This window comes from Chelonia mydas, chromosome 4 (assembly GCF_015237465.2).
Source record: "Chelonia mydas isolate rCheMyd1 chromosome 4, rCheMyd1.pri.v2, whole genome shotgun sequence".
Lineage (NCBI taxonomy): Eukaryota > Metazoa > Chordata > Testudines > Cheloniidae > Chelonia > Chelonia mydas.
Window position 1 is genome coordinate 111,661,024 of NC_057852.1, and position 23,580 is coordinate 111,684,603.

A 23,580-nucleotide genomic window follows, 5' to 3' on the forward strand; every position below is an offset into this window, starting at 1 on the left:
ATAAAAAGTTGGCTGTGTGTATTAAAAGAAACCACACATCTGTAAACCACCTAAAACCTCTCCCACCAATTCTTTCTTTTCCTCAATCAGTCTGAACCAAGCAATAATCAGAACTTGTATACAAGAACCACCTCCAATTTTCTGAAATAGAGTCTCAAGTGCTAACACTAAATCCTGAAACCTGCTGTCCTGCCAGAGCCAAGTCATAATCATCTAGCACCACAAAGGAACTGCAGAACCTCTCCTCCTTCCATCCTGCAGAAACTGAGTAGGAAAAATACTACTCACTAAATCAGTTAACTGTGGATGGGTCAAAATCTTACATGATGAAAGATCCCAGCTGGGCCCACATACAAGTCAAAACTGCCTCCAGCCCATAGGAATCAGGTTTAAAATACCATTTTAACAGCTGGAGCCTGCTAATCTGTGCACTAATGAAATTACTCTCACAGTTGTGAACTGCAGCTGCCAAGTCAGAAACTACCTCTAAGGTGATAAAAATTCAGCTTGCCACAGGGAACATGAATTAGGCCACTACTGTTAAATATCAAGGCAGGGAAAAAACATGGCTAGTGGGTTCATCTCTAGGGACACAGTATCTTCCAACTTGGAGTTGGTTGGTTGAGTAGTAATGTTCTGCTGCTGGCCCAACAACTGATAATTCATGGCTGCCTCTCATTACAGGGTCTGCAGTGCCATGGGCCATGTCAGTGACTTCAGCTGTATGCTTTCAGAAACAACATAATTGACAATCTAGTAGTAATAAGGGCAGCAACTTCAGCTACTAAATAAAAGCCAATTTACAACTCAAAACTCTTAAGGGGGTCAGTTCTAAGAAATAACGTGGGAAGAAACTAGCAGTGGTTTAAAACACTAATACAGTATTTTATTGAATGTCATTTTCTTGATTTTTGTCTTCTAGAATACCTTCTGGTTTGGTTTAGGAGGCTGTTCAATATTTTTAATTCCTGCCGTAATTTGTGCTGTAAAACTATCCAAATACTATCGTAGAATGGATACAGAGGATGTGTATGATGAGTAAGTGTATAATCTTAAATAGGATAAAAAGAAAGTGGACATGAATACTTTCCTGCATAACACATTATTTTACATGAAATATATGGTGCATTGTTTAAACCTTCACTATTGGCAAAATGAGCACCACAGTTTCTTCTGAAAGAGTACACATATGGGCCCTGATCCTTCAATATGCTCCATACAGGTGGACTTCCATATCGTACATTGATTCAGTGGGGCTCTGTATAGGTGTAACAGGGTCTGCCTGTGAGAAGCTCTTTGCAGGTTCAGGGCTTTAGAATTTCTTACACCTTTATTTTAAAATATTCCCAATTTCAGATAGATCATCTTTTGCTCAATTATAACGTTAAGATAACTTGTACCTGCTTTGTAGTTTCCTTGTGTTAATTCTTTCCTTTTTTGCTCAATATCCTGATTATCCCTAACCAGTCTTTCCTTTTCACTTGCAGTTCCTCTGTCTCAGGGACTTGGCATTTTACTTTATGATAACTGTTTTTACTTATTTTCATTTTTACTATTTTTTCCTGTTCTTTATTTTAGCTGTTCAGTAAATCTGTGCACTTTGTTTTTTCAGATAATTTTATTTCACGTTGGTCAATTTGTATTGTACATTCACAAATGAATAGAGCAGTAGCAAGGCATGTGCTGCTAAGACAAATGTTCACTTACTAGTATATTTAAGTTGATTGCTTCTCCTTTTTTATATTTTTTAGTGTTGAAACTATACCCATGAAAAAGTAAGACACTTTTACTGGTATTTGTTAGTTCTTTTACTAAAGAGTGAGGGTTTATATTTAGAATGTAATTTTTACAGTAAAGAATTAACATCTTTTGGTTTAATTATATTTTGTAATGGTAGGGTACAACTGAACATAAATATCTCCATTAAATTGAAATTGGAGCATGCTAAAATAAGATTTTATAGAATTATTTGATATTCTACAGTATCAGTAAGGTTGAAAATTAAAGAATATTGTCTACTGAACAGAAACAACTTATTTTTACAAACAATACCATCAGCCATTTACATGTCTTTGTAGCCATTTTGTACATATTGCATCTTATAGTTAACATAGTCTTTTTTGGTGTATTTATTTTGTTACAGTATGGAAAATGGTAATAATGGTTATCATAAAGAGCATTTATATGGTATACACAATCCTGTTATGACAAGGTAAACCAAGTCTGAAACTGCATGCCTTCACATTTCCTTGCTTAGCGTACTGTGCTAATCAGCTATCCAATTTTCTGCACGTTTTAAAGTGAATAGTTTAATTTTCTATTTGCCTTTTGCATGGTTGCTCACTATAACAAGTGCTGTGTGTTTAACTTTTTTAAATAAGCCTATATAGCCATAGATATTGTAATAGTATCCGGTCATTTAACTATGGAATTTTATAAGCTTAAAAGCCATATAATTCCATATTACTTCTATAACATGGTGGCCCTAAAATGGTAAAGTTATTAAAGTACTCTGTATAGCAATTAAAAGGCTGTGGGGGGTGCATGTTCACTTTTTCCTGTTGTTTTTTTTTTCCATGTTTATATAAAGGTCTGTAGGACCAATTATAAATTGATACTTAATGAATACCCCTTTGACTGTAACCTGGGACATTAATAGATGGTTCACTTTTAAATTCTAGTTTGTTTTTTTTAGAATTTTTTTCATGAGAATGCATAGAAGTAGGCTACATAGAACAAGCAGGACTAGAGATTTGAAAGATAAAGAAGAAACATTAAAAAAAATCTTCTATTTTATAAAAGCAATGAGTAGCTACAGTAACCTCCCAAATTAACGTAATGTTTAATGGCTGAGTAGTCCCTCCAACCTGTGCCTTTGGTGCAGCTTTTTAAACGGCTGAGGAAAGGCAAAGTTTGCTATGTGCAGGTTGCAAATGAGCCAGGGGGGTATGGAAGGGTTAGAGGAGAAGATGGATGTTACTGCACCTATGAAATTAGTCCAGTCCTGTGTGGCCAAATAGTTAAGTTACAAGTCTGGGAGACGAGAGTTGTGGGTTCTTCTCCTGAGTCTGCAGCTCGCTTGCTCTGAGACACTGGCAAGTCACTTAACCTCAGTGCCTTGGATTCCCATTCCATAAAACTGGGATGGTGCTATCCACCTCACAGGGCTGTAGTGAGACTTCAGTAGGCTTTAGAGGAACTCAGAAGTATGTTACAATGAGAAGCTATATAAATAATTGGCAAGTATAAGGACTAGTGAGCCCCATAACTTTTTATATAGAACACATTTAGATTGAATGTTTGGTAGAGAATTAATTTTTATTGCTCTCTGGATCATGAATGGGGTGTTTTATGTTTATGGGGCTTGAGGTTGAAATTTTTGACAGCCCTCAGGGCCGTATCAGTTGAGTAAAAGTCTATTTTGTATTGATTATTTTATTGACTAAGTCTCTTCCCTATGCATCCTTTAGGAGGAAGTATTTCAGAATAGTAGTATTCGTGGTGTTATAATGTTCATTATTTTGGCATAGCCTATATCACACTGTGGGCTTTTGGAACTCCTCAAATTAATCTACAAGGTATTTGACTCCAAAGTTAACTCCACTGGCACATCAGAGAACTTCCACATTAAAGACTTTTGATATTTTCCATAAGAGGGAACCAATAATCATCCAGACTTTAGAAGTCACTTTCTGATCTTTGGATTTTTTTTAATATTGATTTTCAACATTCTTGCGCTGTATGGCACATTATTTATGTGGTATTTCAAAAAAAAAATTTAAAAGGAAATCCTTGTTCAATGACCGAATAATACAACAAGTTATTTGGAAATAAGCCAAAAATCATTAACATAAAAAATAGACTCTGTTAAATTTAAAGCATACTAGCTTTCCACATGGACACAAACACGTTAAGGACTATATTCTGATTTCAGTTGTCCTACGGTCAGTGAACTTTCTCTGGATTGACCCCACCATAGCTATCATTAGAATTTACTCTAAACTGCCGTTTCCTTTTGATGATTTCATACCTGAGACAGAGTTTGGAAAAACTGCATCAGGGCTACGACAATCCGGGGATACCACTCTAGTAGATTCTTGTTTTCTGTTCTTAACTGCACAAACCATTTTCATGTTTTCTGCTATACTGCTTTTTCTCAGTTCCTACAGATCTTTTTAGTTGTCTGTAAGTATTTGTAGCATCTTTTGAGTGAGATTGTTAGCAATGAAACCATATCCTCTTAAAGTGATAGGAATAGGAAGCCTCCCCCTTTGCACCTGCAGTGTTATGGATGCATGTAATTGCAGGTTGCAGTTGCATTTAGAAATCTACCTGATTATTTTATTTTTCCCCGATCGGGTAGGTAGAGCTCTAAATAAAAATCAAATGCAGGTACAATTATTTGTGTGAGCAAAATGGGAGGTTGGGTTAAGACCTTTTTTCTAACTCAGGTCTATGGTGTTTGATTATCTGAGTATTTCCTTCCACCTCAAAACAAGACTTTAAAAAAAAAAAAAAAAAAAAAAAAAAAAAAAGACTGCTATATAATGAAACTAAACCCATTTTCTCTAATTAAAAACTTCAATAACTGACAAGAAGACTCAGGACTTATTTATATAGCACTTATACATTTCAGACCCAGGCATGATTGGTGGTCACACTATTGACATCTGACAGTACCACGTGCTGTAGTTATGAAGGCAGTATATTCAGTCCTTTTGTTAGCAACAGAAAAATATATTTTTGTGTTCTCTTTAGCTCTGTGGAACAGTGGTAGCCAATACTGAAAACATCAGGGGTAAGTAATGAGCTTTTAAAATGTATTTCAAAACCTACCTAGCACATCCTCCCATTTTGAAATCTGCTTCTTAAAATGTAAAAAACACATGCTTGTACACACATGATTGTAGGTAGGGTAAAGTTTATCTCTTGACACACCCATGACTTTCACATGAAGACCATGAATGTATAGTGTTCTATCTGAATTTTATTGCTACCTTAATCAATTTTTTATTGATTTTTTTTTTTCTTGTGATCTATTTTCAGCCTATAGAAATGAGGCTCAAGATTCTTCTACAGGAAAACATGAAATTCTTCCAACCACACTGGGATCTGACTTCACCATCCAAATCCCATGCCACTTGTTCTATGTGGCTTGTACAGTAAATCAGTCTTGAATCAAGAAAACAGTGTTTAATGTTATGCCATTAACTATTGTACAAAATACCAGAGCCCTTCCTCTTGTTCACTGCTGTTTAAGACTTGAACTAAAGTGGTTTTTGTTTTTTACTTTTTTTACACTGAGGTTTCTATTTCACACCACAATAGGTATATTAATGTGGCTTCCACAGATTTTGCTTAAAGTTGACTACCCTGCCGTGATTACTCAAGTTCTTACCTTACCGTTTTGTTGGGAATGTGTTAAATATAGTATATACACATTTGCATAAAGAATACATTTTGTATACAGAGTCCTTTGTATATACATTTTCTTAAAGCTTAAAAGTGTTTTAGCAAAATTTTTGATATTGTATAATGTACTTCACAGATGAATTTATCAGCATGTTCAGTGTTGACTTTTGGTGCTCTTGGACGACCACTTTGGACTGAACTTTAAATGTACGGGATATGCATTATCTCCCGTCTCTGAAAAATTAATTCAGTTGAAGATTTTTCTCCCTCTCTTTGAGTTATTTAATACTTGATGATTTTTAAGTATTAGACCTGAAAGGGTATTTGCAGAGAGACTCATTTAAAATTACAACTTTTGTGTATGTGGCAGAGTATGGAGCTCCCTGGAGTTTGAGTAATACTCTAATTAGACTGAGAGATGTCAAAAAATTGGTAATTTTTAGAATACTTCATCTCCAGACCAAGTTCCTAATAAATGTCAGTGGTTCTTTAAATAGGCAGTGATTATATTTTTGCTAACTAATTTTTAAATTAAACTTTCTACATAGGAATTTGAACACTTTTAGAAGGTTGTTTTACATCACTGTAGTTTAGGGTATTGCCTTGAATTTAGACATGTCAGTTGTGTTGCTGGATTATATGACATCATAAATCCACTTAATGGGCTGTAAAGGTCTACACTACAAAAATAAAGCACAGGGGGTAGGAAAGATGGAAGAATTGGGTATCTTGAACTGAAGAGAAAACTGATTATATACCAGTATTAACTATGTTTTCAGAAAGGTTAATTTGGCTTAAAATAAGGGTAGTTCCAAAAACCTTTGAAAACATAAAACAAAACTGAACAGCAATACCAGTTTTATCTGGAATAACCTAAGTTTTTTCACTCTTTGGTCAGAAATGGAAATATTTCTATGTGACAATATGTAGCGCGCGCGTGTGTGTGTGGTTGTATATATGTTCAGAATTGTAGAATTTAAAGAGTTTATTTTTCATTTGAGAAAATTTTCCCAGTCCATTTAAATAAACAAAAACTTGGTTAAGTAATCTGTATTTGATTCATAAATAACTATTTTATTTCATTTTAAGTGTATTTGAGAGGTGTAGGAGGCACACTGGGTTAAGATGTGGGCTGAGATCACATTGGGAAATGGATTTTGTCCTCCTTACAAAAACTGATGTACTGTTGGACTTCATTGACAAGATTGGCTCCAAGCAAGATGAGAAACCCAGAAATAGAATGAGAGGGATTAGATTACCTTGATAAACCTGTGTGGGGAAGCTCATAAACCCCCAGGCCACACTGGGAATGTCTACACAGCAAAGAAAAACCCATTGCTGGCCCATGCCCGCTGACTTGGGCTGCAGGGCTGTTTCATTATTGTGTAAACTTCTGGGCTCAGGGATCCTGTGAGGTGCGAGGGTCCCAAAACTCGCCCTCCAGCCTGAGTCGACACAGCAGTGAAGCAGCCCAAGTCAACTGGCATGGGCCAGCCATGGGTTTTCTTTGCTCTTTAGACATACCCAGTGTGTCCTAAACTCTTTCCTTAGTTAAGGAATGTGCTGTTGATTTGCCACAGAATTCCATGTTTCCAGTATTGGCACAATAAAATATAAAAGCGACATGCTTGCCAGTGCACATCCACAAAAAACATAAGGGTACCACAAATCCATTTTTATTAATTGAATAATTTTAATCTTCTGGACAAAACCTCATAGGTTTGATTTGGCTGACCTTCTTCTGATTACTTCCATGTGGTCATACAATATCTGGCATAAAGACAGCTATAAAATAGCTGGAGAGTGGAAAATATCTGTTAAAATCAAAGGTGACGTGTGCATTTTGGGTAGGAATGTGCTTTTCAGTTATACAACTATCGTGCTCTATTTAGCTGCAAGATGTGTCTTGTTACCTTCTTGGGAGTTCACAGGTTATTTGACATTCCCCTGAGCTATAAATTATGGGGATATGCTTACACTAGGGTGGTTTATTTAAAAAAAAAAAAAAAAAAAATTACAAGCCACCTCGAGAGAGAGACTTCTTTGTGCACGAAACCTTTAAATTGTGAGCAGACAGTTGCTTGTTTCTTTTGCTTTTTTGGACTGAGTTGCTTCAGGATCTTATTCTGTGTTTCACCATGAAGACTGTCATCCTTCTTCTAATGATGTTCTGTTGCATGGGAGGGTTGGGACAGAAACAGACACAAAAGAAAAGGAGCAATGGTGAAGAAATCCATTTTCAGACTAAAGTCAAAGATGCTTGCACAATGAACATGAGTGGTAATGGGGAAATGAAACTCAGAATTGAATGCAAAAACCAAGGCAAGTCTTACTGGTGTGAATATACTGGCAAACCATCAATTTGTCGTCCTTTCAATAACAACCCAAAGGTTTATTGGAACCAGATTGCCCTTGAACTTAGAAAACTCCCAAACGCTTGCCAGTCCACCCTAGTGCTGAAGCCCAACATGTGCCAAAAGGCTCCCACAGATGCTCACATGAAGCAAGTAGCTTCCAGCATGAAGCCAAACCAGAATCCTAGCCAGCAAGCAGATACAGCCAATCAGGGGAAATCAATCCAGAAACCCTCAGCTTCTTTAAAGCAAGTTAAAGAAACCCAGGCAGGGAAAGGCTCTGCCAAAAAAGCAGGGAGACCTAAACCATCTACACAACCTCTTGTAAAACCAACACAGCATGGACAAGGGTCTGAAAATGATACTGAAGTAATGAAGTTGGCACGAGAGCATTGCTGGGAATCACTGCACGCTTTCTGTTCCTACATCATCAGCATCTTTAAAGGTTAAGAATTGCTTCAGGTAAAGCTCCCTCTTCAATAATATACAGCCATAACAGAATCTCTTCACATTGTTTTTTTAAATTAAGCTTAGGGCTCTTTAAAGAATGTAGATAGGGATTGTATACTGTGTAATGAATTCAGAAACTATCAGATAGGAAGAATTTGTTCACCTTGAAGATTTAAACTTGTTGACGGTTAAGTGACCTAGTGCCTAATCCTATGAGATGTTGAACAGTATAATCTCCCATTTGTAATCAGTAGGAGTCAGGGGACCCTAGTACCCCTCAAGATTGGGTCTTTAGTAAGAATTAAAATGGGGTGCCTGCTATCTCAGTTAATAATAAATAGTACTATTTTCAGAATTACTTTCCAGTACACTTCTGTATGTGATACGATTCTTAACCCAGCAGCTCATCAATTCCACTTGTATAAACTGGATTTATTTTTCGCCCCAAATGCATGCTGCTTTGGTTTAAACTAATGAGATGGCATAATTTTTTTAATGTATTGCATTCATCTAAAAGCACAATTTAGAAAGACATGCAGATTCTGAGAACACTAGGGTTGTTAAGCAATACTACGCACTAATATTTAATTAACTTTTAAACTATTTTATGGAGTTTAGAAAAGTTACTTAATTTACATACATAAACCAAAACAGATAATTATTTGAATATTTCTTGTGGAAATGAGAGGCGATCACATGCTAAATCTTTGCTGCTATAGTTTGGGCATAAAAACAAAGCCTTCACAGAAGTAATCGGAGTTGTTCCCACTTACATTTTACCTCTGAGACTAACAAAAGCTGGCTACAAAACCTGACAAACTTTCCACAGGAATGGAAATGTGTACAGCGTGAGCCAGAAAGTAAGTTAGTTTTAGGCGTGCTTAGACTGCAGAAGATTCCAAGTGTGCTTAATAAGGTAAATTGCTAAATGACTAATTTTTATTTTCTTTTTTATTTTGCAGAGCAAATTTCTTACAGCTGAAGAGAGTTCCCTACTGGAGTTTAATATCCTTTTTTAGACTAAAGTTTTAGTTTCAAAATGGGACCATAGCTATAAATCTTGTAATTACTTTTTTCCTTTGCACTTCTAAAATTAAACCATTTTAACAAGTTTTCAAGACAGTCACCAAAGATGCATGAAATTGGACTGATTGTACTGAAATTATTAAGATAAACTCTCCTATATAAATTCTTTGATTCTTCTAAATATAGTTATAATATATAGGAACATGACTGCATTTAATCTGAGATGTCAGGTTAACTTTTTTAAAAGGCTGTACTTTGCTACATTTTACTATTTGTGCAACTTTATTTTAATGAGCATTTATAGAGAGATGAAAGTTGTAAATAATGCTCCAGTTTATGCAACCAATAAAAGAATGGTTTTTGAAACTATCCTTTTGTGTTTTGCTGCAATCTTAAATATAAGGACCTGTGTGTCCAAACAGTGATTTACATAATGCCAGTGCCAGTGTCTGAGGGACTGGGGTAGCATATCAGGGGAGGAGGAAACCACAGATCTCAGAATGAAGTGGCAAGTGCTTGTCCATGCTGTGATACTGAGAAACTTCAGTTGCAAAAACTGAATGGAAAAATTACAGTATAAATATACAGTCCAAACTAGAGTATAAAACAGAGGCAGCCCACAGAATGATGCTTTTTTTTAAATTCATCGCTATTACGAACATGTAATGAATAATCTTCACTTGTTCTTGACTCCAAATGCTGGTACTTGCAGGAAGGATTTGGAAAGGGAGAATAGAATATTCAGCTTCTTGCAAACTTACAGATCTGTGCACTTGCAAAATTACACATTACTTCCACACAAACATCAATGTCAAAAACCCAGCCAAATGCTGAAAGGATTAACTTGTCTTCGTTTTAGGCTATTAGAGTTTACAAAACATTACTATTATTAGTCCATATTATTAATACAAAACATTATTATTATTACAAAACATTATTATTGAAATAGTTGTAACAAGTACCCCACTTTGCCCTAAGACACGTAACTGGAAAAACTGATAAGGTTTGTTTCATACCCTGATTCTGCAAATATTTAGCGTCTTGTGCAACTTTACTCACAGATGTGTCTTATACTGAAATGCTAACTAGGAGAGAGTTTTGGAGAAAGAAAAACAAGTGTAAAAATTAAGAGAGAATCTTTAATAGTACAGGATTAGTACAGTAGCAAGTACACAGAAGGGAGGGAAACATTTGCCAAATAGCTTAATGTAAATGCATGTGCCAGGTCTAAATGCTGATAAAACAGGTGCTCAAGGAAGCTTAAATTTGATCTCTGTTTTAAAGTTAACATTGTAACTATCACCAGTAATTTCAGTTATCTATCCTAGCTTTCTGCTTCCTGTGGGGGGAATCCTGATAGGTACCTCCAAACATGGGGAGAGGTGAATGCAGTTTTATATCCAATTCTCAAACTGTTCTATCATGCCTATTACTCTGGTCTTTGGGCACCATACAAAGCAATCTTTTAGGGGAATAGACTTATAAATATGTAAGTAAATTCTGGTAAGAAACAAAACATGATCTTTTAGAGAGAATCAGGTTCCAGTGTGTTTATCATACTGTAAAACTTTTCTTGGAGACTGCACATGGCTGCTCATACTTGAGAACAATATTTACTTCCTAGAATAGCTTCCATTTCTTCTCAAGTCATATTTAGACATAGCAGAACTATTCCAGGAATATGTTTGAATTTTCCAACAAGCAAGGTGTTTGACATGAGTTATTCTGTATGTGAAAATATGCAAATGTGGAGGTACAGGGTGGGTGGAAGGCTTGAGAAATGAGGCCCAGGAAAAGGAGCAGAAGAACTTGAGTGAATTGAAAGTTGTCAATTTTAAATAGCGGGACATCAGGGAACAGTTACTCTGAAAGGAATGGCAGTCTGGGAATGCCAACACTTTCCACAAGTGGTCTGTAAAAATGTGTATGAGTGTGTGTGTGTGTGTGTGTATATATGTATGTATGTGTGTGTGTGTATATATATATATATATATATTATAGCTTTGCAACTTGAATTCTGCCTCCCCTCACCTCCCCCCAACTCCCAAGTTCCTGCTACCTGCAAAGTAAACGTTAGTGTGTTTTCTTTAGCAAGGCAGGCATCCTTCCCTTTGAACAGCACAAAACTTTACTTTAGCTTGCAGACTTAATGGCTATAGGCACATTCTCCAGAAGCTTTCTTCCTGCATAAATATGACACTGACCAACTGCAGAGCTGAACTGTTAGTGTGCAGGGCAGTGAAAATGGATGGCTGTACAGGTCATAAGAGCATTGGCCACTACTCTGGGAGGGTCAGCTGAGCAAGCACATCCTGAGAGGAGCTTAGATGCCATCATGATGCCAGTGTGTGAGTTGAGGGAAAGAGGAACAGGAAGTTGTCATCCCAGTAAGAAACTGCAAGTGGAAATCAGAGAGGACTCCGTATAGTCTGCCTTTCAGATCCCAGCCAGCCAAAACTTCACTGAATGTTAGAGGACTCCAAATAAAAATTGAGCTTTCAAATCAATTAAAACTAAAGGCTAGAAATGAAAGAGGACTGCACACTCTTGTTGGAATTATCATTATTTTTCACACAGTATCGAACCTCTGGCTTCCTAAAACTTCACAGTTATTCCTATGGTGGACATGATGGCCACTTGAAGCTTCAAAGAAGCTGTGGAATAGAGTTCTGGTCCAGCTGCTACCACCTGAGCTACAGGAGAATCCACATTAGCTGCTCTCTAATAGAATTTTTGTTGTTTGTATGAGCTTTCTCAACTTCATACAGCTATGTAAAAGCACCAACTTCTAACAATAAATGAAACAAATTAAGATGATAGGACCCATCTACTAAAAATTGTCCTGTGGCACAACAGCTCCATCCCTTTGTCTCCACCCTCAACAACTCCACACAGAAGAAGTCTAAGTAAAAACAGATGAGTGGAGAGTGCCTTGTAGGGTCAACAAACCTAGCTTCTGTTGAAGTAGGAGGGAAAGTGCGCTTGGCAGCCAGGAGCCCTTCACAGAGACAACCCTGCTGCTAGCATGCTCCCAGTTAAGCAGGGGGGTCTGTTCAATTTGAGTACCTCTGTTGATGGCAGCTGCCATGGTATCATGCTCAGAGGGCATGATCCAAAGCCCATGGAAGTTCCAAGTAATTTCAATGACTTTTGGATCTGATCTCGAGAGTGTGGGGGTGTCCTGCAAGGAGCTAGGAGCCCAAACTATATAGAGCTTTATAGGTCAAAGCAAACTGCATCTAGAAATCAATATGCAGCCAGTGAAGCTTGTAAGTGTATTGTGCTCATTGTGTGGAAACACTGCTTAATAAGCAGTCTTCCAAATTCCACACTGCCTTCAGTTTCCAGTTGATCTGAAGATATAGCCACATATAGGTCACAATGCAGTTGTCTAGCTTTGAAGTGAAGGTGGCATGTAGAGCTCTAGCAAGGTGTGCCATAGCAAGAAGAGGATGCAACTTGTTCTTGCCAAATGCAAATGAATAAGTACTTTTGGGAATTGTAGCTACCCTCTTATCCAGAAGGAGCTGCGGGTAGATGACTCTCAGGCTACGAACCTTGTAATGGGGGACAGATGAAATTTTCTTTTGGGTGGGGGCTGTTTTCTTTCTTGTCCTCTCTCTGTAAGCAGTATCTCCACCACTTCTGGGTGGAGTCTTAACCAGCTAGTCGTCTTCATTCTACATTCCAATCTCCGTGAGAACATTCCATTACACTGAGAGGTTAGGAAGAGAGCTGGGTGTCATTAACTCACCAAAGAAACCATAATGCTATTAAGCCTTCTCTCCCCCTGTATACATTGAACAGGAGGGAGGACAATACAGTCCCCTACCACATGATCTGTGTGCTGTAAAACAGTATCGGACCTATGACACACATTTGAACACCTTATTCTGAAAAACAGAGAGCATTTTGGTACCATACCAGAGGGTAGGCACCTTCAATCAGTTAGATTACATTAGGCAATGGTATGTGTACACAGTAGTCAGGTAATTATTACAATCTTGCTTTCGAACATTATAAAATTGGCTGTTAATTGGTCATGTTCCATTCTCCTCTAATAGCATTATAATTGTATCAATTAAATTTCCATTTAATTGCTTGTGTTTAAAACGGCAAATGCACAGTTATGAAACTATTTTGGTATAAAAGTGCCATTCATTCATGAAAGGAGCATTTCAAAACCATTTGCTAGAAGTTCAGTGCAGTTTGCAAGCACTCTGTGAATGAATGAATCCTCCTTTGTTTGTTTTAGGTTAATCTGTTGGTCCCCACACAAGACAGGGAAATCTACACAAGTGGAGATTCAGTCTCTTTATTTTCTTGGCAGGCAACTGAAGGTAGTGCTGGGAACCAGGAAGACCTGAGTTCCAGACATAGCTTTCCCAGGGACTCAGAGTTGTCAGGCAAGCCATGTGACCTTTGTGTGTCTCCTTATCTGTAAAATGAGGTTGGTAACAGTCTTACATGGGTGAGTGCCATGAAGACTTGCAGTGTTTTGAAAAGGTAAAGTACTCAATAAATGCCAACTATTTTAAAAAAGCCCAACAAAATATCCAGAAAGGATACGTGTATTACACACGTAATTGAGAATGAAGCGGAGAAAATATGAGAGAGTTTAAAGATTCCACTTATTAAATATTGAATTCCTCTGTCAGTCTGTGTGTATTCACAAAGAACTGTTGTTGGATCAGCTGTTTTATCCTGAATAGAGTATGGGAAAGATTTTCCTCAATTTCACTTCTCTGTGGTTCCATACTGGGTGGTTCTATGGACTCATTCATGCGATCTTGGGTGTTAATATCTGTTTTAAAAAGTCTCCTAATTTTGAATGCCTCCAATTTTGGTGCCTAATTTGACACAACCAGAGCCTGATTTTAGGAGGCACTGAGCATCTACACATCCTAGTGAAGTCAGCAAGGCTTTCAGGTGCTGAGCACCAGTGGAAGTAAGGTCTTGGCTATCTTAAATTGGGCATTCAAAAACTGAGGCAATCCATACTCTCAAACTAGGCTCTGCCAGTGCTTAGGTCCCTCAGACTAAAATGCAGCCCAAGTGTATAGATAACATGTTATTGCTTCAAGCTGCTCTTCTATTAAGCAGCCATTAAATTAGCTTGCCTATGCAATAGTGCACTCTGGTGATTTTTGAGAGAAATATTTAATTTTGTTCTTCTTAGTCACAGCCATTTTCTGCTGATTAGGTTTTGTATGTCTAATTTTTCAACTGATGTTATCGTTTCCAGTAAGGTATTTTTCCATCCACAAAACATATCCTGAAACTAAGTGTGAGAAAGGGGGGGTTGGGGAAAATGTTCCTTTCGGTCTCCAGTTGCGGCTGCTTTCTGTTTTCTTTCCCACTGGTCTAGTCTGCGCTACACCGGCTGTGTCAATACAGCTATTCTAGTATAGCTCCCAAGTATAGATTCAGTGTTTATGCTGACATGAGTTTTTCTGCCAGTATAGTAACACTGTGTCCCTGAACAATATTAGCCATGCTAACAGAAGCACTCTTCTGTCAGCAGAGCTGCATCTGCATTGGAGGTATTGCTGGCATAGCTATGTTGGCTAACAAATGTGGGGTTTTTTCACACCCCTGATGAACATAGCTATGAACAAAACTTTATAGTGTAGCCGTGCCTCTGTCATGCAGTTGCTTTTCCCCGCTTTTCCATGTTTCTTTGGGTTAAATAGGATATATCCTGTGAAACTTTTTAGCCACATCTCTCGTTATCTACTCCCCCCAACCCCCAATATATAGCAAACATGCCCCATCCGTTCTTTTTCAGACATCACAAATACATTTTCAAAGTGGCACTTACGTGTTGTGTGCTGAATTACAAACTGTACTAGGAACAAAGCACAGCGGAGACAATAGGTATCATCAAAAAGGTCCATTGTCATCTAGTGGACAAGAATTTGCTGTGCCGAGAATCTATTCTCAAACTTTTCACGGCTTGCACATACAAAGTTTATTGGGTAAGTGTTAGGCAAGAGGCCAATTATGGATTTTTCAGAACAGTTACCCTACTGTATGTATAAGGCAGCTAGGAAATGGGACTGATGCTTGAATTATGAAGCCCAGAGCCTTTTGGTGAAATATGTTTTAAAACAGTTTGTCTAACAAACTACTTGCAGTATGTAGTCAAGCTGTAATAGGTTTCCAATTCCTTTAGACCTACAAAGATTATAGTCAAGAAAGAGAACAAAGAAGCCTTTTTAGGACTGGCTACCTCACAAACTAAGCTAGTCCGTTATGATTTGGAGGGCTGCATGTCAACTTGTGACTGCTGCTGCAAGTAAAAATTAACATGTAAATTATGAGATTTTCCCCTATTCTTCTTGTACTATGCATGTAATAATGTTGGGTCCTCTCCATGCTTCTGGTGGCATATGGGTTTCTGATAAGATTAAAGAAGAGATCCCTCTTCCCCTTTGAGATAACTTTCCACCTATGAGTCAAGAGACACCAGGAAGGCCAGAGTCTTCCTGTGATGGAAAAGGTTTAACAATATCCAGGCGCTGATCGCCACGGTTTCATCCATCCATTTTACCCACCACAAATGAGTCTCCCAGTTTTATGCATAGAAGAGTGTTCCATGGACAAAACAGCATGTGCAGTGCATTAGGGATTGCTCTTATGAGCCTGGAACCATTTCTAATATGAGATACAAAGCCCAGTGAAGATATCCTTTGGAGTGACACCGTCTCTCATTGGGTGGAAATGGAAAGCCCATATCTAATAATAGAATCCTCTCTTCACAGTCCAGATCCCAAATTCCTGCCCATTGATGAGAAGCTCATTTGATATACCACAGTACACAGGGAATGAGGTCAAAGTTAACGAGGATGCAAAACACGCATTTCCTGTAGAGAGGATTGGTCATGCTAAGACTTCCAGGCTCACGTATGGAAGAAGCACATTTTGATACAACACAAAAATGTGAATTACCTCCAGAGGCACAGAAAGCTGATGTGTAAATGCTGAAGTGATATAGATCTTTTGTTGGTCAGAATATCACTCAGTCTCCCCAGGGCAACCCACATAAAAGCAACACGGAGCACACAGCAGACTGACAGACCGCGCTGGGTGTCTCTGAAGCAGGAAGTTTCCAGCTGGTAGTCAGTGAGCTGGACTACTCCCAAGCAGATCTATTCACAGCCACTAAACATGTGAAAACACAACTTCTTAAGTACCCGGGAAGCAGACCAGAGATCACTGGGAATGGATGTTCTGGCTCACAGATGGCCAAATCAACCTCTCCAAACTTTCCTTCCTCTTCTGTTACTATGAAGAGTGATTCAGAAGATCAAAAAGGAGGAAAACACAGTCATTCTTGACACCCTAAAAGGACTAAGATGGCTGTGGTTGTCAGACCTGGCAGAGCTACCACAGCGTCCTCCGATTCATCTTCTCAGCTGCCAGAATCTGCTTCAGCATCCTCCTAGATGCCCTCCTAGCCTCTTGTGGGCCTATAAGTATCTACATGGGGACCAAACATTTAATAATAGGCTCTTGAATCTCGCAGAGAAGCATATAATGTGATCCAATGGCTGGAAGCTATAGCTAGATAAATTCAGGTTGGAAATAAGGCATACATTTTTGACAGTGACGGTAATTAGCCATTAGAACAATTTACTAAGGGTCATGGATTCTCCATCACTGATGATTTTAAAATCAAGATTGGATGTTTTTCTAAAAGATCTGCTCTGGAAATTATTTTGGGGAAGTTCTAAGGCCTGTGTTGTACAGGAGGTCTGACTAGGTCACAATGGTCCCTTCTGACCTTGAATCTATGAAATATGTTTGTCTGGAGTTGCTTATGCTGCTGTTATCACCATCGCATAAGAAGCTGCTGACAAATGGCTGCCACCCAGTCACCGCATTCTCTGGCAGCCTCCTGAGCAGAAGGGTCAACAGCTACTACAAAATAAATCTGCAAAGCTGTCACCTGGGCATCCTAAACACCTTTTATAAAGCACTTTCGGCTGCACCTCCAATCCTCAGTGCAGCAGCATCCTTTGGCAGGAAGTTGTTCTGTGCAAAAGTCCATAATAGATTAACAGCGCCGATTTTAGGGAATGGAGAACATTTTTTTTTTTTTTTTGTCCTATTGCTCTCCCTCTCTGCTAGTTTTTCCTTACTGCTCAACAAATTGCAAATGTTTCCAGTTTGGGAAGAGGTCAAGATCTAGAATGGAAAATTTATTTCCTGATAATTTCTTTTTGGGATTGACCTCTACACTTCCCTCCCCCCCCCCCCCCACCCGCCACAATACATTCTTCAAGTATATCTGACTGCCTTTTCTGAGGTGTGTATATAGTTAAATACATCTGACTTATGCATTACTGTTATAACTTTATGTTTAAACTTCTAATAAGAATTCACTGTCTCTATGCAGCTTTGGAGGAACACATCTATCTTGAGGGCAGAAAGGGGTGGTCCAGCACAGAAACCCATGGGCAAGATTGCACTACCTCCAGTATTTTCAGGAAGAGTGGCACACTCTAAATATTTCAGGTAGGGGAAGAGGTTGGCCCCACTAAGGAAATCAGGTAACTGATTTTGTATTTGTTCATCCTTTGTTGTTTATTTTAGTATAATGCAAAAGTTATTCAGAGAGAAAGTACATAGTTGCTGTCTATATCTGAAGAAACACAATTTAATATTATTTTGCTTTGTGAAAGTAGCTTTGTTGTGAGCACATTACTTTTAGTTGTAGTTCCAAAAGAGGGTAAGAGAATAATTTTAATAGGACAAACCTCAATGATAGTAGTATTTCTCAGTTGTAGAAATTGCCTTTAATAATAATACCTTATACTCCTATAGTATTTGCATATTTCAAAGGATTTTATAAACAGTAATTAATTTTGCTTTTTAATACCCCTATGAGATAGGTGAATATTATCCACATTGTAAAGATTAGGAATCAAGGTATAAAGAAATTTAAGAGCCACATTTTTAAATGGACCTCAACTAGGCTTTTATTTAAGTACATGAAATATTTGCATGAACATTTTGGACCACTGTCATCTGAAAGATTCTCTCACTAATACACACTGGTGACAGAACTTGCATATGCAAACAAATCTGGACAAACATAATTCACTCAAGCAGAACCCATCACCTCTATGTGCAGATGGTTGTGCTGGAAAAAATGCATGAGCATCTGTTTGCAGGCTCTCCAATGGAGACCATGTTTTGAAACATGGCTCTAAGTGACAACCAAAACCACATGGGGATGTAGCCCTGGCCCTGTTAAAATCCATGGGATTTTTACCAATGACTTCTGTGGTACTAGGATTTTACCCATGGTCTCTCTGGCAGAGCTAGGAATAGGATCTGATATGGAGACCAGTATTAGACCTATGTGAAGGGCAGATTATCTCACATCTGCATACTGTGGGGTTCTTGCATCTTCTTCTGAGCCATCTGGTACTGGCTACCATCAGGGACAGGATAGTAAATGGTATGGGGAAGAAATAAGAACATAAGAATGGCCATACTGGGTCAGACCAAAGGTCCATCCAGACCAGTATCCTGTCTACCAACAGTGGCCAATGCCAGGTGCCCCAGAGGGAGTGAACCTAACAGGTAATGATCAAGTGATCTCTCTCCTGTCATCCATCTCCACCCTCTGACAAACAGAGGCTAGGGACACCACTCCTTACCCATCTGGCTAATTGCCATTAATGGACTTTAATCTCCATGAATTTACCCAGTTCTCTTTTAAACCCTGTTAAAAGAGGTCCTGGCCTTCACAACCTCCTCGGGCAAGGAGTTCCACAGGTTGACTGTGCTCTGTGTGAAGAAGAACTTCTTTTATTTGTTTTAAACCTGCTGCCCATTAATTTCATTTGGTGGCCCCTCGTTCTTATATTATTGGAACAAGTAAATAACTTTTCCTTATTCACTTTCTCTACACCACTCATGATTTTATAGACCTCTATCATATCCCCCATTAGTCTCCTCTTTTCCAAGCTGAAAAGTCCTAGCCTTTTTAATCTCTCCTCATATGGGACCCGTTCCAAACCCCTAATCATTTTAGTTGCCCTTCTCTGGACCTTTTCTAATGCCAGTATATCTTTTTTGAGATGAGACCACATCTGTATGCTGTATTCAAGATGTGGGCGTACCATGGATTTATATAAGGGCAATAAAATATTCTCCATTTTATTCTCTATCCCTTTTTTAATGATTCCTAACATCCTGTTTGCTTTTTTGACTGCTGCTGCACACTGCGTGGATGTCTTCAGAGAACTCTCCACGATGACTCCAAGATCTCTTTCCTGATTAGTCATAGGTAAATTAGCCCCCATCATATTGTATCTATAGTTGGGATTATTTTTTCCAATGTGCATTACTTTACATTTATCCACATTAAATTTCATTTGCCATTTTGTTGCCCAATCACTTAGTTTTGTGAGATCTTTTTGAAGTTCTTCACAGTCTGCTTTGGTCTTAACTATCTTAAGCAGTTTAGTATCATCTGCAAACTTTGCCATCTCACTGTTTACCCCTTTCTCCAGATCATTTATGAATAAGTTGAATAGGATTGGTCCTAGGACTGACGCTTGGGGAACACCACTATTTACCCCTCTCCATTCTGAAAATTTACCATTTATTCCTACCCTTTGTTCCCTGTGTTTTAACCAGTTCTCAATCCATGAAAGGATTTTCCATCTTATCCCATGACAACTTAATTTACGTAAGAGCCTTTGGTGACGGACCTTGTCAAAGGCTTTCTGGAAATCTAAGTACACTATGTCCACTGGATCCCCCTTGTCCTGGACTACGTGGAACTTAGTCTGATCCAGTCTGACAATTCCTGTCTCCTCACTCTTAGTCCTTAGCCACAAAACCTCCTTCCATTTCTGTTTTAGGATGAACAGATGAAGGGCTACAGTACTTAACTTCTGATTGTGCCTGTGCTGTTCTTCCATAGTGGGGAAATCTTAAAAAATAAAATGAATTCAGAACCGTGCCAATAGTATAATCAACGGATTGTGCACATTAGAAATGAGAGAGGAATTCTGCACCGCAAGCACTGCTTTTTTCCCCAGGTCCTGCTGCCTATAATTTTATTTTTTTAAGTATAAGGCTGTGTTCATCTGTGTGCGGTTCTCCTCTCTCTCTCTCTCCATCTCATTAATGCTTTCTTCCTACAGTAAATCTGTCATGGTGCAAAGCAGAGCTGGATATATACAGTATGCCCAATGAATACAAACTCTTCTGTGTGCTAGAATATAGATTACTGTAATTCATGTATCTGAATGTAACAGTGTTTTCTCGGGTTAGTGGTGTTTATATTTAATTAAACCGTTTACCCTTTGATCCTTTTCCTGTAGTCTCCTTCATTACTTTAGATATGTTGAAGTATCAAAACTAGCTGATAAGGACTGGATATAAGTAATAATAAAACTTAAGACCTACTTTGTGTTTTACATTTTCAAACCGTTGTAGAAACATTGAGGAGTTAGTATTTCTGGGATGGTTAGAGAAACAGAGTAAGTACTGATGGGCTGACAGAAGAGTTATAGGGAAAGCCAAGAAACAATACTGTCTGTGACTGTACAGTATGCACCTATATCTAAAATGTACATGTGAAGCCAGGAGCAGGGATCAAAGGGTTAAATCGCTCTTGCCTTTCACAGTAATTCTTGTCTGTATCTAGCAAGTTTATAATAAATGAGTGTTTAAAAAATATTTTGAGAGGCCACTGAGTAATTTTGCTCATCTTTAGAACCCTTTTTACTACTCCAATCCTGGGACTGTCTGGGCATTAGTCTGGTCCCTGGAGTAAATTAGAGCAATCATCAAGGTATTGCTGGACTGCAAGATGTTCTGGCCACAGCAGCAGGGGAGGTGTAGAGCCAGTAAGCGCTGCACTCTTCCAATTGGGAGTCCTCCAGAGGCCAGCTCCTCCAACTCTAGGCTCTTAGCAAAATGAAAAAGCACCAGAACAGCCAAGAATTGGGATCTGCCAAGAATTGGGAACTCATCTCTCCTTGATGTTGCAAAATACTATCTTTAGAAAAACCATACTTGGATAAATATGTCTGAAAAACTTAAGGACAAATGGAAGTAGGATCAGAGCAGGAAGAGTTAATTCCATCACTGTCCCTGGCTGTGCTGAGGTCTAGCACACAGGTAGACACTGTGGAAGTGATAGGGAAAAGTCATTTCCACTGCATATGAAATGCATTCTTGCCCTACTGGTTGGTCAAAAACCAGTGAGGAGTGCCTGGGACAATTGCATCTGAAGATCATTAATGCCTTGCTAAGGGAGGACAAGTTTACCATTTGAACATGGGCTGGCCCAGCCCAGGCTCAAGAAACCATAACTTCTTCCACAGTCTTGCGTATCCGTAATATAATATTTGGAAATTTCTTGAGGCGTTATTGGCAGGCCAACAACCCCAGCAGCACTGATCTTCATCTGTATCCTTTCCTATCTAGCTTCAGACCAATGACTTGGAATTGGTTGTGCTCATGGCTATAGAGAGAGGTCAGATATTCATGCTAATATCATTAGATATTTGGGCAACTATTTAGAATGCTGACCATGGAGTATTTCTAACTCACCTGCAGGAATTGGTCGGGGCTGGACTGTGTCTCTTTAAACCAATTCTCTTCCTTTTGGAGGGATCCCAGAGGCTTGTGATTGGTAGTTGCTAGTCTCCAGAAATCTCCACCTGGGGAGTCAGAGAGGGTTCAGTTTAGTTGTCTCTCATAGTTCCTCTCATATGCGCTGCATGCCCATTAGCCACCATCAACATGCAGATCAAATTCAACGTATTTGTAGCCCTAATGTTCTAGCACTCAGTTATCCCAGACATCAACTCTCTCTCCACTCCCATCTTGACAGCTAAGGCACTAGGGACGGTTTGGCTCTTGGTTCGCAGGATGGTATGTGAGGGGACTAGGCTAAGGGTTTCTCTGAGGATGGCCTGTGGCTGGAAGTCGCTCCCCCCAGACACCCAGCTGAGCTGGAGGCCTACCACATTCAGGACACCTTTGATGACTCAGGTTCCCCTAATGGAGTTGTTGAATCATTTGAGCAATGTAAATCCAGAACATGGATCTATTCTCTCTTAAAGGGGATCGTGCCTTTAGGCTTACCCCTGACGAGGGGATGGTGTGTAGTCCTGCTGCCTCAGGAAGAGCACTGGGAAGGAATTGCCTCTGAGGCACAGTTCCTCTGGAGCTCTCTTTTCTCTGGGGTGGGGTGGGGTGGGGGGGCAGTGTGTAGAGGGGATATGCTGAGTCATCCCTTTACCAGACGAAGCATACAATCCCCCTCATACTCTCTGCACAACTATGTAGGAGAAGGGTTCCAACTAGCCCTCTTCCACCTCCCACCCCATGATCTCTTGTTTGTTGTGGAAGATACTGGGCATGCAACCCCTGCTCTCCCCACCCCACACCCAGGTCTAGGATCCTATGGAGCCATGCAGATACTTTCTGCATGGAGGTGGGAGCCTTGTACCCTCTTCCTAAATGGCTGTTTCTGTTATGTATGTTTCTGAATGAGGGAGGGAAGGAAAATATCATTCATTCCCTTTATAGGAACTCCTTGGATCACTAGCTCATGTATTGCACACCCGGATACTGCAGTGATGGACAGCTTGGGCAAATTTCTTCACTAGAAGCGGTTTTGTTTAGTAAATGTATTAACAAACAGCAAAAGTGAGTGAGCAGTGAGATGGCAAAGTTTTCAGATGACACAAAATTATTTAGATAATTCAAGACAGGAGAAGCCTGGGAGGACCTAACCCATCTAGGCAGTGGGGCAGCGTGAAGAACATGAACATTCAATGTTGACAAATGCAGAGTAGTGCATGTTGGAAAAGGGCTTGCAAATTAAAAATATTACACCTGTAGCAAAATGAAACACTCCCACTGACCTCACATCAATGTCACAGTTCTCAAACAAGATATATTGGAATTGGAAAAGGTACAGAAAAGGGAAACAAAAATGATCAGGGGTATGGAACAGCTTCCATATGAGGAGAGATTAATAAGACTTGGACTTTTCGGCTTGGAAAAGAGAAGACTAAGGGGGGATATGATAGAGCTCTATAAAATCATGACTGGTGTGGAGAAAGTAAAGAAGGAAGTGTTATTTATTCCTCATAATTTCATTTGGTGACTCCTAGTTCTTGTGTTAATAGGCAACAGGTTTAAAACAAATAAAAGGAAGTATTTCTTCGCACATCACACAGTCAACCTATGAAACTCTTTGCCAGAGGATTTTGTGATGGCTAAGACTATAACAGGGTTCAAAAAAGAGCTAGATACGTTCATGGAGGATAGGTCCATCAATGGCTATTAGACA

The 23,580-nt window shown here is 38.9% G+C and overlaps 2 protein-coding genes across 15 annotated transcripts in view; both read left to right on the forward strand.

Moving 5' to 3' along the window:
* The window catches only part of PROM1 (prominin 1), a 94,509-nt gene extending 88,044 nt beyond the window's left edge, over positions 1-6,465 (forward strand). For 8 of the 14 annotated variants that reach the window (XM_043544616.1, XM_043544623.1, XM_043544618.1 and 5 more), the window contains 5 exons: positions 923-1,038; positions 1,752-1,775; positions 2,144-2,212; positions 4,759-4,798; positions 5,047-6,465. In XM_043544616.1, coding sequence (XP_043400551.1) covers positions 923-1,038; positions 1,752-1,775; positions 2,144-2,212; positions 4,759-4,777 — 228 coding nt within the window. In that variant the 3' untranslated portion in view covers positions 4,778-4,798; positions 5,047-6,465. Of the gene's footprint in view, positions 1-922; positions 1,039-1,751; positions 1,776-2,143; positions 2,213-4,636; positions 4,799-5,046 lie in introns of all 14 variants that reach the window. The other 6 variants (XM_043544628.1, XM_043544626.1, XM_043544629.1 and 3 more) reach the window with 3 other exon arrangements.
* Positions 6,466-6,881: 416 nt separating this feature from the next.
* FGFBP2 (fibroblast growth factor binding protein 2) lies at positions 6,882-8,227 on the forward strand. Its single transcript, XM_007055384.3, has one exon. The coding sequence runs from the start codon at positions 7,551-7,553 to the stop codon at positions 8,214-8,216; it is 666 nt and encodes a 221-aa protein (XP_007055446.1). The 5' UTR covers positions 6,882-7,550; the 3' UTR covers positions 8,217-8,227.
* The last annotated feature ends 15,353 nt before the right edge of the window (positions 8,228-23,580 follow it).

Excerpts from the sequence above, each read along its gene's own strand:
- FGFBP2 (XM_007055384.3), top strand. The coding sequence starts at position 7,551 with ATGAAGACTGTCATCCTTCTTCTAATGATGTTCTGTTGCATGGGAGGG.